General features: G+C 39.8%; 1 protein-coding gene across 4 annotated transcripts in view; it reads left to right on the forward strand.

The window, feature by feature from the left end:
- Positions 1-17,269, forward strand: part of VCAN (versican) — a 110,169-nt gene that overhangs the window by 45,486 nt on the left and 47,414 nt on the right. For 2 of the 4 annotated variants that reach the window (XM_008059571.1, XM_008059573.1), the window contains exon 6: positions 1,046-4,009. The exons of the other annotated variants lie outside the window; for them this stretch is intronic. In XM_008059571.1, coding sequence (XP_008057762.1) covers positions 1,046-4,009 — 2,964 coding nt within the window. The remainder of the gene's footprint in view (positions 1-1,045; positions 4,010-17,269) is intronic. 4 annotated transcript variants of the gene reach the window in all.

Genomic DNA, 17,269 nt, shown 5'->3' on the forward strand with positions numbered 1-17,269 from the left:
TCTTTTTAAGAAAACACAGTCTTCATGTGCTAGGCTGCTGCATTTTCCCTGTGTTGGGAAGGAATTTGGTTTACAAACTGCCAATTTTATACATAGTCTAAATTTCCTTAAACAGTCCTGGCCATTCTCTGCAAATTGGGAGGCATTATAATGCAGCATTTTATGATGATAGGTTACTTTATATTGCCTGAGCCCCCCCCCCTTTTTTATATTCAGAGTTGTTTCCAGTGATTTGTAATTACAGACCTAAAATACATTATGTGGGTTCTTTACTTCCTGTCCTACATTTGTGTTTCATGCTAAAGTAAGCCTGGAACCAAGAGCCTTACGAGGCATAGGCATAGTGTGTAGGACACAGAACAAAATGCAGAACTTCAACCAGTGCCAAGCAGCCTCTGCCAGACACATCAGATGATTTATGAGAACTGCATCTATCTACAGGGTTGAAAGGTAGACGAAAATGAGTGTCTATCCTCTGCATCAAGTGAAGAGTGGTATTAAGAAGTTTTAATGTCCAGTTTTTAGGAAAAATAATGGACAATGTATTGGTTTATATGTCACTTGGTTACATTTGATGTGGCTTTTTTGTTGTTTTGTAACAAAAAAGCACACCCTCTGAGACACACCCTCTCCCCTGAGATTCCAAGCAGAGAAAGCCAGAGCCAGGATGCAGAATCCTTTAGAACCATGGTACTAAGCGCTTCTATTGGGCTTCAAGTTGCTGCTGTAGTTTCTGACAAATAAGCTATCTACTGTGTCCAAACTCTGCATTGACAGTTTTTTACAGTTTCTCTTTAAAACTATATAATATTCATTTTCCTTAACTGAGAACAGCCATTGGGTAAAAGCAGTGATAACTCTTAGTATAGTGTTCAGTCATCTGTCTTTGGGTTAATTTAAGTATAGTTTGTAGACACCTCTCTATCACAAAACGCTTTTGGGTCACCCCAAAGTACTCAGCAGCTCTTAGCAAACTCTGGGCATACGGTTTTTTTTTTTTTTATTAGTGACTTGTCTAATCAACTCTTTGAAATTATTTTTCTAGCTAAACAGACTATATCAGAGGCTACAATCATCGATTTGAATATCTTCGCAGAAACTGCATCACCCAGTTTATCCAGAGAGCCACAGGTGGTATCTGCTAGAACTATGCCAGCCATTACTTTAGTCAGCGATTTACCTGTTGGTACAACAAAGTTCCCTCCTGTGGGGAATATTGTCAATTTCGAGGAAAAAGTCACAGTCCAACCTCAAGTTGTCACAGAGGGAGCAGCCACTGAACTGCCCACACCTGCTGCGGGTACCAAGGAGCCTTGGGAACTGGACTACTACTTGCCTTCTGCCTCAGGTCCTCTTGGAAAGCCAGACACCTCAGAAATTAAGGAAGAAGGGCTCCAAAGCACAACGATCATCCCCCATCATGCTACAGATTCCTGGGATGGGGTCATGGAAGACTCACAAACGCAAGAGTCTGTTACACAGTTTGAACAGATAGAAGTGGGTCCCTTGGCAACATCTGTGGAAATCGCCAAGCATACACCTTCCAGGGAATTCTCTGCAACTGAAACACCATTTGTATCCACAAGAATGACCCTGGAATCCCAAACTGAAAAGAAAACAGTAGGCACTCCTTCTGAGTTGGTGACCACAGGCCGCTATGGGTTCACTGTGGGAGAAGACAGTGATGAAGACAGAACACTTACAGTTAGGTCTGGTCAGAGCACCTTGGTTTTTAGCCAAATACCTGAAGTCATTACAGTGTCAAAGACTTTGGAAGACACCACTCATACTCAACTAGAGGACTCAGATTTGGTCTCAGCATCCACACCTGTTTCACCCTTAATTATGTCTGACAACAATGGATCATCTACAGGCGACTGGGGAGAAAGACGCACAAATGGTAAGATAACTGAAGATTCTTTTGGCCAGTATCTGTCTACTACACCTTTTCCATCACAGTATCACAGAGAAGTAGAATTGTTTCCTTATTCTGGTGATAAAATATTAGTAGAGGGAATATCCACAGTTATTTATTCCTCTCCGCAAACAGAAATGACACGAGGAAGGGAAAGAACAGAAATGCTCAAACCAGAGATGCAAACAGTTACTTATACAGATGATGAGATGCAAGAAATGATCACTAAACATCCACTTATGGGAAAGAAAGAAGAAGAAGGCTTCTCTGGAACGAAGCTCTCTATGTCTTCCTCAGAGCAAATTCACTTTACAGAGTCTTTTGTGGGAATGACCGAGTCTTTGGATTTCCCAGCACTGACAGCAACAAAGTTAAGTGTGGAGCCAACAGAAGTAAGAGACGTGGATGAAGACTTCACAACAGCTCCCACTGGGTTAGAAACAGATGGCTATCAAGATAGTATAAAGTATGATGAATACATTCCAACAGTGCATTTGACCCATGGTACTTTAAATGCTGAGGTGGTCACTGTATCTAAATGGTTGTGGGATGAAGATAATGCAACATTGAAGACTTCAGAGCCTACAGAACATCTAGGCTCTCCAAAATTTCCCCCCACCTCACTCACCTCTGTGGGGATGAATGGGCAGGATAAAGAACTCCCAAGCTTCACAGAAGATAGAGGAGATGAGTTCACTCTTAGCCCAGCTAGTACTCAAAAGCAATTAGAGGATATTACTGAGAAAGACTTAGAAACCCATGGGAAATTCACAGTTAGGTTTCAGCCAACTACATTGACTGGTATTGCAGAAGAGTCAACTTTGAGAGCATCTACAAGCACAGAAGACCGAGTTGTTGATGCAACCATGGAAGGAAGTGCTTTGGGTGAAAGAGAAGATGTGGACATCTCTAAGCCTTTATCTACTGTTCCCCAGTTGCCACCCACTTCTGAGGTGGGAGGATTGGCATTTGCTCATTATAGTAGTACCCAGGAGCCTACTACTTATGTAGACTCATCCTCTTCCATTCCTCTGTCTGTAATTCCCAAGAGAGAGTGGGGAGTGTCAGTGCCTTCTGTTCCATCAGAAGACGAAATTCTGAGCGAACCCTCTCAAGACGTACGTGTTATTGATCAGACTCACCTTGAAGCAACTGTTTTTCCTAAAGCTGTGAGAACAACAGAAACCACACAGGAGAAAACTCAGGAAGAATTCCCTTGGCAAGAACGGACTACAGAGAAACCAGTTACTACTCTCAGTTCTACAGCTTGGATACCCAAGGAGGCAGCAACACCACTGGATGAACAAGAAGGTTCTGCATATACAGTCTCTGAAGATAAGTTGGTAACAAGCTCTGAGAGTGTCCCAGTTTTCAAAACAACTCCACTTGGAAAAATCGATCATGGTGTGTCTTATCCACCTAGTGCTGTAACTGAGCACAAAGTGAAAACAGATGAAGTGGGGACACTCACACCAAGCATGGGGCCCAAAGTGCCTTTGAGTCCAGGGCCCGAACAAAAATATGAAGTAGAAGGTAGCAGTCCCATCCCTCAGAGTCCCTTTAGCACACGTGTCACCCAGCTTCTAGAGGAAACCATTATTGAGAAGAAAGAGAGAACGCCCCTGGAGTATACTGATTTAGGTTCAGGTTTATTTGAAAAGCCCGTAGCCACAGAACTCCCAGAATTTTCAGCAATGACAGCCACAGCCCCAAGTGATGTGACTGCTGTCGATAGACTTCATACAACGTTGGTGTTCAAGTCGTCTTCAGCATTCACTCAGAAGCCACCTCTCATCGACAGGGAGCCTGGGGAAGAGACAACGAGTGACATGGTCATTATTGGAGAATCCACGTCTCGTGTTCCTCCCACAACCCTTGATGACATTGTTGGCAAGGAAACAGAGAGTGATATCGATAGAGAGTATTTCACGACCTCAAGCATTCCTTCTGCTACTCAGCCAGCTCAACCACCCCTTGGGGAGGGCAGGGAGGCCTTTGAACCTCAGTCACCTTCCACTTTACAGCCCCCCAAGGGGACAAAACTCCACCCTGACATTAATGTTTATATTATTGAGGTCAGAGAAAACAAGACAGGTAAGTCTTTGCTTTCTAGACCTACCCTTGAAGGCAATCGGCATTTTACTTTTGGGGAAAAAAAATCAACATACCAAATGCTGCCATTAGAAGATAATTGGAGTGTTAAAAATAAATGTTTTAGCTTCATATATTTGTACAAGAATTGGAAGAATATGTTAAACAATTTGGAAGAATATTAGATACAATTTTATTTTAAAGGTCATCAGAAGCCCTGCTTTGCCATCTAATATAATCAAACCATCACGCTACAACACTTCAGAATGTGCAGAACACAGTGTTTTAATTTCAGTGTCTTTCCATACATCATTACTCAAGCATAGCACTAGCCTGTGTTAACACTCCATTGGTCTTGAACTATTAACCTTCAGTACTTACAATGTGGACAGCTCAAATGGTTTGGGATAACCCTAGGGTTCACAGAAAGACATCCAAAGGTTTGCTTTGGTTTTTCTCTTCCAGCATTTTGCAGGTTTATTATATGACTTTTGGGGTGGGCAACAGGTCTATAGTTTATTTATATGTTATTAATGTTATTTTAATGTAAATGCAACATATGTTCAAATTTTGCGGCTTTATCTATTTAGGACAAATACAGTCCAGCTCAGTTCTAAACTGTGCAGTAATTCATTGCATCCATTGTAATTTCAGAAAGTGGATATGTGAGCATTACCTCTGTTTCCTAAATTCCAGGCTGTCATGTTTATTTCATGGTTTGCTTGACCTCTAGGATTGTTTGTGGTGCCTTTTATCCCACTCCAATATTGTAGCTTTCTGTCAGAATTCTCAAAAGCTGGTTCTTTGCATTCATTAATGCTTGCAATTGTCATTATCAAATGCGACTTATGGCTATTTAAAGGTGAGACTATACAATTTTCTAAATTTGGTAAGCTGAGTTGAGAACATGTAAGTGTAGGGTTCAATAGATCAGTTCACATGTGTTTGTCTCTTTTTAATTAAAAATTAAGATAAATGATTTTGATCAGTAGCTGTATTCTAGTTTTAATATAAGAATTAAGCGAATGAATTATTTCTTGACCTGGCTCTGAGAAGCCAACTAGAAAAACGTCTTGTTGGCATCTTCCTCCTGGTGGAATATTCTCCTCATTTTTCTGTCATTTATCTGAAGCATGATGCATCTTCATTAGAGAGCTCAGGAGTGCGCCTGTTGAAAGAAAATAGGTGGCTTTATTGTCAGGTCAGTTTGCAACTAGTGATGTAGGTGGAAACTTCATGGCTTCTACATGTTTCTACTGTCCAGAATACTCTCAGTGTGAAAACTTTTGCTTGGCAGTGAATAGTAGAGCGGAGAACATGCCCACAGAGGATTAAAGTTAATCTCTACTTCCCGGTGCAGCTCAAAGAGGCCAGGATTCGGTCATGAGCTTCTCAGCCATGATGCTATTTCTTGGAAACCATGACATATTTCCTCTCTTTGACATTCCTTCTCCATCTCTCCAAACTGGAGTAGAGGAGGAAGATAGATTGCTAAGAGGTGGGAAGAGGATTGCTGTTAATAGGATTGAAAAAGATAAAGAAAGATGTAACTGTGGGGAAAAAAGGAAGAGAAGTAAAAAGTAAATTACTACCGATACTTAATTTGAGAGACTTAAAAAAAAAATATTTGAATGACTAACCATGCAGAATTTTTTTCAACTTCTATTAATCTTCTGTTAGTGTAGATGAGTTGAGTCAAACAATATGAAACAGCAAAAATGTTCTGCAGTTAAAAACTCTTCTATGGTGGGCGCTGGGGGAGAGAGAAGGGTAAAAACAAAACAAAGCACAACACTTCTAAATGGGGAGCTGCTGGTTAAGGGCATGGTGATCAGATACAAAGTGGAAAGCATGAAACTTGATCTCCCTGTAAGAATTGACAGCCATCAGAAAAAAGAACAGAGCCATACATGGTTATTTGAAATGGAGGGGTCTGAGTAACCCGACCCTGAAACAGTTATACAGAGGGGTATGTTTATATGTGAGTTGTGGACTTCATTCAGCTAGGCCTGGGAGATGTGAATAGGTGTTTTCTCTCCTTTCTAATACCTCTAAAACCTGGGACCGTGATCTGCCTTCTAACTATTGTTGTTTTGTGTAATAACAATAGGTCAGGAAACTCTGTAATCCTTGGTTACTTCCATCAGGCTGAATTTCAATGTGTGAGGGTGTGTTGGGGTGGGGGGAGCATGCACCTATGGAGTTATCTATCTGTCTGTCTGTCTATCTATCTAATCTATCATTTATCTCTATGTATCTAACATTTCTATCTATCTAATCGTTTCTATCATCTGTATCTTTCATCTATCCATCTATCATCTCTCTATGTATCTATAATCTCTCTCTATCATCAGTCTATCATCTATCTCTACGTATCTATCCTCTCTATTATCTCTCTATCTAATCTATCATCTATCTCTATGTATCTATCTTCCCCCTCCATCTATCTACCTACGTACTATCTTCCTATCAGTATTTCTGTTTTTGTGTGTTCTCTATATGCCATTCTTCTTAAGACTAAAAGCATTGTTTATTGTCTTCATAAGACAGTGAGGCCTACTTAGATAAAACTGCTTATTTATACTGATTTTATTTGTTTTCTCTGAGAAATTTAATCTACCAATATTTTGAACTTTGGCAAGGGAAAAATCCTAAAACAGATGTTTAGTTAATGAGTTCTAAGGCAGGTGTACACCTTAATAAGGAAAAGTAGCATATGTTCCTGGAGAACTAACCTTTGTATGTATCAAGGCACATTCTTCCAGACTGGAAAATTCCTGGTGTGTGTGTGCACTTGCATAAGTCTATTCACAAGATAGACTTGGCCGTTACATATACTGTATACCCAAGTAAGCAAAAATACCACCCACCCCTACACCAAGGCATTCATAATTTTTTGCTGTAATCAGCAAGTCATATAAATCTTGATTTTTTTTTTTTTTACTACTATGAAACAAAACATGCTACTCAGGACACGCTTATATTATATTTGCTTGAATGGATCTTAATAGCAACTTAGGGTACTGTGGCCAGGGGGCAACTGTAGTTAGCAGTTAAAAAATCTGAAGGAACTTTTCAGCTCATAAAAGTTTTATGAGCTGAAAATGCTATGGGGTGTGTTTAACAGGGGTTCAGGGGATACTGAAAACTTGACTCCTGTCTATTTCAGTAGTAATTTGCACACCTGCATGTTGAAAAATTCTTGAAAGGTTTTCTTTGTCAACACGAATAAAGACTACAGGGTTGGAAGATGTGGGGAGTTTCTTCAATTCTAGATTTTTTTTTAAAGCACTCCTCTAAATCATCTGAAATGTTACAAGTTAGTGAAACAGGACTGTGAATGTTTTTAAAAACAGATATGTTGATATTTTTAAGTCAAAGAATAATTTAGAAAGGCACAGATACTTAAATACTATGGTTATTATGCAGATGCTCATAGTTACAACCTTAAAACAGGTAGCTCATTAACTTTTTTACAGACAAATTCATATATGTCATATCTGCACAATATTGTCTTGCAAGGTGTTCTCTTTTTTACTAGTTTTAAAGTTTATGTCTACTCAAATCTAAGTGTAAGGCAGGTATACAATCAATAATAAACAACAGATAAATAAAATCATTGCTGCAATGCTATTAGAGATTTATTAGATTTTGAAAAGACAGCTTTTACCTCTACATTAGAATTCATTTTGCTCAGTTCCTTATGAAGCATTATTATATCTTATTGTTTGTATTGTTTAGAAGCAACCCCTTTCTGATTGACCTCTTCTGCACTTTTGTCTGTATGTCAAGAAATGTACAAAAGGCTAAGGCTAACTTCCTGAATATGCGGTGTTATGGAGAGGCTGAAGAGTCAGGCACATCAGCTTCTTTGAGAGCAGGAGATAGCTGGGTAAACACCAATATTCCTATCATTGTTTGCACAATCATCACTTTTTGAAAGGAAGTGTTTGTCCAAGGCAGTCTCACATGTTTTAAATCACACATTTTTCATTTTATAGAATTTTATAACAGTTTATAATTATGTAGAAAAATTAATTTCAGATTTTGTATTCTGGGATCAGATGACTTTCTTCAAATAAAATCTTATGGAGAGCCCCCATGTCTTGAACAGACAAAAGAGTAGCTGTGTTGGTGTTTGAGGGGATGCCAGGAGCCTCCCTCTCCTGGGATCTTCTCCACATCTCCTATGGTGATTTCTTACATGATATGTGCCCCAGGACACAGCTAGAAGGAAAATGATGTCATCTAGATAATTCAAAATGAAGCAAAAACAGCCATTCATTCCTGAGTGAATTAATTTTTTAAAGTAAAAATGTTTTAAAGATTGGTCTGATTATCAATACCTTTATCTCACGATAATGATACACCTTTAACATTTTTCTTTGAAGAACTCTATGCATGATGCTGACTAAAACAGAGTAGGACAATGTTGCTTCTGTCTTATTGATGCCGTGTGTCATCTAGATGACATGTAGGAGTATTTCAGAGTGTTACATGCATGTGCAAAACTAAGTCATCGTCAAGTTCACACTTAGGGCTCAATACTGCAGACCACTTTTTCCATCTATGAACACATCTAGACCTCAAAGAAAACTTGTGAGACAGCTGGGGAAATCACATGCACAGAGGAAGACACATTGAGTCCAGTGTTCTTGGCTTTCAGTCCCACTGCCTGGGCCCTCTTTGGAGCATGTGTCTGTGAAGTGATTCTCTCCCCAATGAGCTCTGAAGAGCAGTGACCCCTTCCTAATGGCCCAGGTGCCGCCCTGTCCAGCAATTCCCCAAAGATCCTCCACTTTGGAAAAACTGACTTCTCGCTGGCATTCTGTTGGTTTGTTAAGAGTAGATGTTGTAGGTTGGTTGCTACTGACATGGAGGGGCTATGCGCGCTGTCCGCTTCCCTGCCTGAGCAAGAGTATGGCAGGCTGATGATGGTGGCGTGCTCCCTTGGGGTTCTGGCTGCTGCTTTCCTGCAGCATTTTGGAGTACATCCCTGGAGGTGGGGGGGGGGGGGGTGCTGGTGGCTGCACACGTGGATGGCTCCTTTTGCTGAGCGCCAGCTGTGGCTCACTGCCAGGAGCACATTTTTTTTTGCAGGGAATTAGGACGGCTTCTCCATGCCTCAAGGGCTGTCCAAAGTCTAGAAAAGGGGTGGGTTCTTCTCTTATTAGTCAAATAATGAAAAGAGAATGTTTATCTTCCCTTCCTTTCTGTAGTGTGAAGAAAAGAATTGACCTTAATGTTTTTAAATTAACATTGAGTCTAACATTGCACCATAGACCAAACCTTTTTAAAAAGTCTTTTTAAGTGAAATAATATGCATAGGACACATACATGCACATACACATACATATAGAATCTCAACTTTTTTTTTTTTTGAGTTGGAGTCTCACTCTGTCACCTAGACTGGAGTGTAGTGGCCGCTCCCGGCCACCGCAGCCTCGACCTGCTGGGCTCTGGCGATCCTTCCACCTCAGCCTTCCAAGTAGCTGGAACTACAGGCGCGCGCTACCACACCCAGCTAATTTTTGAATTAATGTAGAGATGAGGTCTCGCCAAGTTGTCCAGGTGGGTCTCGAACCCGCGGGTTCAGACAATCCACTCACCTCAGCCTCCCAAAGGTGCGGGATTACAGGCTGAGCCACTGAGCCCGGCTGAATCTCAACTTTTAAAATGTTCTATGAATAGTTTTATTAGCCCACTCACCTTGAGGACAAATTTAAGAAACTGAAAGTGTTTTTTCAAAGGTTGAGGTTTAACAATAAAAGAAGTGTCCAATAAATAGCCAAAAGGAACTTTATTATCTTCTTCCTAAAATGAAAATGGCACTTACAATGACCGCTTGCCATTATCGAGGCTAAACGCGATATCCAAAGGCAGATGCCACTTAGCTACCAATGGCAGTTGCCTCGAGAGAGATGCACACACCACCTTATAGCAGAGCATGATCAGTCAAGAATTACTTTCAGGGACAGCTGCCACATGTCTAGTCCTTTGACAGATATTAAAGGGGAGCACAAAAGAAACATAAACCACAGGCTCTACTGCCAAGGCCTTTAAGTATTAACACAGTCAAATGCAACTGTGGTACAAAACTATATAATGACACACTAGGTAGTAAGTGAATGATGGATGAAGTCAGCAAAGGAAGAAATCAGTAAAGGCAGGCAATTGACGAATATGTCATGAGAAGGAAGAGACTTATATCAGTCCCTGTTGGAGAGAGAGATTATTAAAAACAAATTGCTAGAAGCCAGGGATTAGCCAGGTTCTTCAGTCGTCATAGCATTAAAGCTATGTAATAATCTTACAGCCTCACCGATTGCTCAGTGAGGAAGGGGATCTCCCGGAGTGCTTGCTGTGTGCCAGGTGTTGTGACGGGAACTCCTCACACCTAATGATCCTGGGGTGACTGGAAGCACCAAGCATGGTGCCTGGCACATAGGAACCACTTAGTACAAATTAACCCCCTCTTAGCTTGGGAATTTTTTCATTTTGTAGTTGTATTTATTTATGTGTGTGTATATATATACACAAATATATATATAGTGAGAACTTGTTGCCCAGGCTGCTGGTCTTGAACTCCTGAGCTCAAGTGATCCTCCTGCCTTAGCCTCTCAAAGTGCTAGTATTACAGGCCTGAGTCACGGTGCCCAGCCTATTTCATATTTCTAAATATAAGAAAATAGCTATTGTTTTGTGCTAAACAGGTAAAAGTTGCATTATCTTAAAATTTGAGATGATTTATATACAAGGAGCCAAAAATAACTGTATCAGCTTGACTGAAAGAACTTGTTAACATTTTAATCTGACAAAGATTGTTTCAGGGTGATACTACTTTGGGTGCAAATTAGAAGCATCTGCAATCCTTATTTAAAATTTCATATAGTGGTATTGATTCTATAGGACCTAATAGTAGAATATATTCACTTTTTTGCTCCTTTCCATGTCTGAAAGTTGGGCTTATGATTTTGATAACTACCGTTTAATTTTTTCTTTAAAAAATTCTTTTACCAATCCTTTGTCAATGTCCCCAGGTATTAGGCCCAGCTTCTTGCATATTCATGGATAGCATGGGCATTCCCCACTCTCTTTTTGTTGTTGTCAAGGAAACCCCCAGTTCTCTGCACAGGGATTACACTCTTCTTTCTTAATAGCTCTCAGATCACTCATTTGTGCAATGAATAAAAAATGGATTCACAGGTCCAGACAGAGTTCAGGACTTTTTTTGGGGAGGGGTGCAGCTAGAGGGGAGATGTGGTGGGAGGAGCAACAGGAAGAAAAGACAAGGGGAAAAAGTGCTCTCTGACGTTCCATTTTAATGAGGGGAAGCTGAAAATGTCATGCTTTTAAAAAGATGTTGCCTGCTTTGGTCAGTTTAGAACACTTATAAGATCACTTTTCAGTGATGTCAGTTTTTCACGTATCAGAATGTTTGTTATTAAGTGCCTTCATTAATAGACCAATTCCAAGAATGGGACCCAGGTTGGAGGGTGTGGGACAGAGTCAGAAGTGATATCTTTTAGTAAAAACTGTTGCATATCTTTTCATTTGTGTTGAAGTACTTTGAATTTTTTACAACATAATTGAGTTGATAGAAAATGTAAAATATTATTTCATTATAGGGCATCATGGAGACCTCTGAGAACTAATGTTATTACATTAGAAAATGTTTCTGGCCGGGTGTGGTGGCTCATGCCTGTAGTCCCAGAACTTTGGGAGGTTTATGCAGGAGGATTGCTTGAGCCCAGGACTTCAAGACAAACCTAGGCAACATAATGAGACCTCATCTCTACAAAACATAAAAAAATTAACCAGGTGTGGTGGTGCATGCCTGTAGTCCCAGGTAATCAGGAGGCCAAGGCAGGAGCATTGCTTGAGCCCAGGAGGTTCAGGCTGTGGTGAGCCATGGCTATGCCACTGCATTCCAGCCTGAGCAACAAAGTGAGACCCAGAAAGAAAGAAGGGGGGCGGGGGATGAGAAGGGAAGGAAGGAAGGAGAGGAGAAGGAAAAGAAAAGAACAGAAAAAAGAAAGTGGTGTTTCTCAGAGAAAGGGTGCCAGCAGTTAGAATGAGTATGAATCAGGAGGGAAACATATCTCTTTGGCAAGAATAGAGGTATAATCATTCTTAGCAGGAGTGATTTGATCCTTTGGAGGAAAATAAATCATGGTGAATCTTCTGCTAAGTGCTGCTAGGATGATTGTCTAATGTAGAGAGAGTTTGGTCCACCATTAATAATTTTAGTCTAAATAAGAGATTTTAACCTAGAAAGAAGACTCTCTGGAGTGGGAGATAAAACGTTTGATTATAATTCAGCATCTGAAAATTTGCTGCAGTGTCGCTGTGTGACACATACACTTGCCCACACACATATATGATCAGTGCAGTAGGCACCTATATGTGTGTAGTCAATAAACAGTGTTCACCTATACTTGTGTAATCAGTGCACAGTGAGCTCCTTGTCAGCCTTAGGGATTTCATCTTCTCGCCTTGGTTCCTTTGACCCTTCGATGGGTATAGGATGTTTCTGAAGGTTTTGGTTTTTCTGGGGTGAGAAAGGAAAAGCAAATAAATTTGTGCGTGTTTCTGGAGAGTATCTGGAATGTAGCAGAATTATCACTTTCACTGTGTTGGAAACTTCTATTCCTCTGATTTGTGGGGGAGCCCGTTTTCCATCTGCAAGTGATACATTCTCTCCTCTTCTCACAATCTCACCCAGAATATGCTTTAGAGGTTTGTTGAAAGGAAATCATTCTATCAAGTTTCTTAAAAGTAAAATGGTGTTTGAAGTCAAAATAGAAATAGGGTTAAGGTTAACTTAGTACAGTAGCTGTAATTTTGGAAGCAAAGCAGGATGTCTATATACTCATTTATGACAGGCCTTTGTTTTACTTATTTTTAGATTTTTGATTCTGACCCAAGCATTTTTCTGGTGTTAGAGTATCTGGTAATATTGGTCTTTCATCTGGTAAAGGGTTTTACAGCATTAGAAAACTAAAGTGAAAAAGATAATAGAAGTACTGCCCTTTGAATGTTTTTGTTTATTTGCTCTTTTTTTTTTATGTCTTAAGGAAACATTTAGAAACCTAACTCACCCGGCTTACTTCCCTTTCCTATAGCTCTGTATCTCATTGTTCAGAAATGCTCAAAGTTCCCCACATTACTAGATTATGCTCTCTAGGAAAGCCCTTTCTCTTTAAAAATTGGAAGTTATGAAATCCCTTGGGCCTTTTTTATGAGCAGGTTGAGCCCAGACTCTGGTATCTCCCTGGGCGCACTTAGCAGATGACTGTATCTAAACACATTCTTTCCACTTGAAGAGCAGCATTATTTGAGGATTATCTGAAGTTGGGAAAAGAGATGGTTCCCACTTACTATCCCCATAGTATGTCTGCCTCTTAATAGCAAGGCCATCTGAAACACTCGTGTTGTTTATATGCATGCACTACCCTTTCTGGGTGTAAAATTCTGGAGCATTGAGAAGCATCAGACTCTTTGTTCAGTGTGGGGAGGCTACCAGTGTTTGATCACACGCTCAGAGGTGTCCTGGATGAACCTTGCCTAGCAGAGGTGATGGGGAATTGTGGTCCCAGAACCCAATATTGACCTTTCAGTCTTTAGTTTAATCTCCCTGATCTTTGGGAGGGTTGAGTATTGATATAGATATGATAATTAATCACTGACATAATTAAGGTTGCAAAAACCTCTGACAAGATTTGGGGGGGGTATTTATGTCTCGATTACTAATGTCGATTTTTAAAAAAATACTGAGTTGATGCCATTTTTAGTGTCTTGGATTTTGAAATACTGGAGGTTTAGGATGTCTAAGACAATTTGGTCAAAATTCACATTAGGTGGTTTTCTTTTCTTCTTAGGATGCCAGTTAACATTTTATCTTAATTAAGAACATATTAAAGGTGAGTGAAATGGAAACATCTGTTTCTATTTGGTTACAGGCTCTGTAGTTATGGATCAGAAAACTTAAACATCTTAAAGAATTTCAAGTTTTTTCTCCTTAAATTCTGCAGGTATTTCTCAAACACTTCAAGGTGGCTGTCTATTGCATTTTTTAAATCAGGGATCAAAATTTTGTTACACATTAAAATAAAATGCATTTTATTAAAGAAATGGCATCTTAATATATCTCTGCTGAGTAGATTCGTATACACTTACATTTAATTAAAAGCTCTTAAACTGTAAAATTCCTGAAGAGAACATGAACTTAACCAGCTGCCTATGATTCTCAGAACTGTGCTTTGTGTCTGGTAACAGTATGACTGGAAGACTTGTACTGTGTCTACAAAACTGTGCCATGAAGTACTTAGAAATACTTGGCAAATAATTTGAGGTCAGCTTGCAATAAAGCTTTGTGTGAAATGCCACTGAAAAAAAAACCTGTTAACCATGGTACTGGTGTATTCAAGTCAAGCTGTTAAAATACGTTCATATAAACATAGAAAAGATTATACATACACTCTGTAGAGTTCTGTGGTTTGACTCTTGAAATCCAAATAAAAGTTATATTACCCTTAGAGTAAAAGTCTGGAATAGAGCAGTCTTTTATAAGACTTGTTCATCTAAGAGCTTGGAATGTCAGCTGCGATTAGGGGGCTCTGTTCCTATGAAATAGAGCAGATCACCATTTTGGAATGAGACACCTCCTTTCACAATAGCACAAGTGTCCCCCTACCACGGTCCATGAGGAAGTTTTTCTGGTTTGCAGTAATCATAGCTGATGGAATTCTCTGATAATGCAGGTGATGGGGGTGGTGGTGGACAGGAAACAGGGAAGAGAAGATGAATGAACAGGGAGTAGCAAGTAGGATTTGTTGAGATGTAGAAGACTGTGACAGGAGGCTGGGCAACGCGGCAGGAAAGCTCTATATAGTAGACATGTTTCAAACCCCACCTCTTCCTGCCATGAGATGTTGTGTCAGAACAAGCGAGCCATACTGACAATAAAATATAGATTGATGTGTACAGAATCTGTCAACAGAAGAGTTGGACTTTCTAGCCCTATGTAATCAACATTTCTTTCTCCCTTAAACCGATATTAAGAAATCCAATAAAGTCATTTGCAAGTTGACACAACTTACTTAAACATCAAATTAGTTGCTTAATTGTGAGACTATTGCTTTCAGAAAAAGGGAAAAGAATGTCAGCTCTCATTTTGTGTATTTTTTTTCAATTTAAGAATTTACATTTAGTAGAAAATTTTCTCTAGATCTAATGTACAATGAGAACTAGAGTTAATAAAATTGTATTGTATTAGAGACTTTTGTTAAATAAGTAGATTTTAGCTCTTGTCACAAAATGATGGTAGGTATGTTAATCTGTGTTGCTATAGTAACCATTTTACCATCTATATCAGTGGTCCCAAACCTTTTTTGGTATCAGGGACCAGTTTGGTAGAAGATAATTTTTCCATGGACAGGTTGTAGGGGGGAGGATCATCAAACGTTAGAGTCTCATAAGGAGGGCACGGCCTAGAACTCTTGCATGTGCAGTTCACAATAGAGTTCATGCTCCCATGGGAATCTAATGTTGCTGCTGATCTGATAAGAGGTGGAGCTCCGCTCACCTGCCACTCACCTCCTGCTTTGTAGCCCAGTTCCTAAGAGGCCACAGTAAGAGGCCACAGATTGGTACTGGTCCACAGCTAGGGGTTGGGGACTCCTGATCTATATATAGCTCATAGCATCATGGAGTAAAACCTCAAATGTACATAATAAAATTTATTTTAAGCAAAAAAACTTATAACACTTATGAAATAAGCACATTACTTTATTTATATAAGGATTTTCTTCTCCATCACTCCATTTATTTTGTTGTGCTGCCAGTTTCATGATACAATGAGAAACATAAGATGAAACCATTTAAACATTTATGTTTCCTACCATTCTGCAGGCAAGTCAGGTAAAATACTTAGGAGGGGGTGGAGGAAGGAACCCTAATCTAAATGTGATGATTGGTTCATTTTCAATAGGAACACACAGAAATTTTTTCATGAAAAGGGGGACTGCTCTACCTTGATAGCAAGAGCAATTGTTTTGAGAGAGAGAGAAAGGTGAGGGAAGACATGGAAGGTACACTTGGGTCTTTGTGAAACTGATAAGAGTGACTGATACATAATAGGTACTCAGTCAGTTTCATGAAATCAATTTGTTCCTGGAGAGACGTTACAGTTAGGTTGGCATGTATGTTTATGATAGTGAATATAGTTTTGTGTTCAAAACCCAGTGTGAAGCAATGCCATATTTGTGAACTGTATGTAAAGGTCCTGTTTCTACTAGGTTTGTATTGCTATGATGGAAAGTATGAAATGTTTCAGGTTAGAAAATGGAATGTGCTGCATCTAACAGAGTTTTTGGTTAAATACTTTGGTGTGATGGTCTAAAATGCTAAAGAAGCCCTCATAGATTTATGAGTGGTAGGGCATGTTAGGGTTCTTCATCCAAGTAGAATATGAACTAAAAGAATGTTATGCTTTGTCATTGAGGCAAAGACTGTACTGTGAATCTGTGGTCTTTAAATAATAGAATTGAGTAGACTTAGTGTACATTGATAGTTAACTAAGTTACAGAAAGTGTTGATTTGCAGTTAGAGTTCTTCTCTGTGTTATTATCCAAAAAAAGTGTTTCCATGAGCATCCTGACCACCAGTCACTGTCTTGCCACGTTGACACATGGCATGTTGTCATGCCTTAGTGCTTTCTCGCTCCTCTTTCTCCACTTCACTTTTTTAGAGCTTCCAACATCATAGTTGACAGAAACTCCATCTGTAATAATTGACTAAGAAGATCATGGGATATGTTTATATCAGTCTCTTTTTCAAAAAGGAAGACACTTATTATTAAAAAACCCAGACAAAGCCGGGCTCGGTGGCTCAGCCTGTAATCCCGCGCTTTGGGAGGCTGTGGTGAGTGGATTGCCTTAGCCCGCGGGTTCGAGTAACTTGGGTAACTTGGCGAGACCTCATCTCTACAATAAAAATAAAAAAATCAGCCGGACATGGTAGCGTGTGCCTGTAATTCTGGCTACTTGGAAGGCTGAGCCGGAAGGATCGCCGGAGCCCAGTGAGTCAAGGCTGTGGTGGCCGGGAGCGGCCACTGCACTCCAGTCTGAGTGAAAGAGTGAGACTCCACTCAAAAAAAAAAATAATAAAACCCCAGACAAATCTATGATAGCAGTGGGTATTTTTGCCCTCTTCTTGCCTGGGAGTTTGTAAATGTGCAATCTTGAGCAGCAATTTCCTTAT

The sequence above is a fragment of the Carlito syrichta genome, unplaced genomic scaffold (genome assembly GCF_000164805.1).
Source record: "Carlito syrichta isolate Samal-C Ts95f unplaced genomic scaffold, Tarsius_syrichta-2.0.1 Scaffold304259, whole genome shotgun sequence".
In the NCBI taxonomy this organism is placed as follows: Eukaryota; Metazoa; Chordata; class Mammalia; order Primates; family Tarsiidae; genus Carlito; species Carlito syrichta.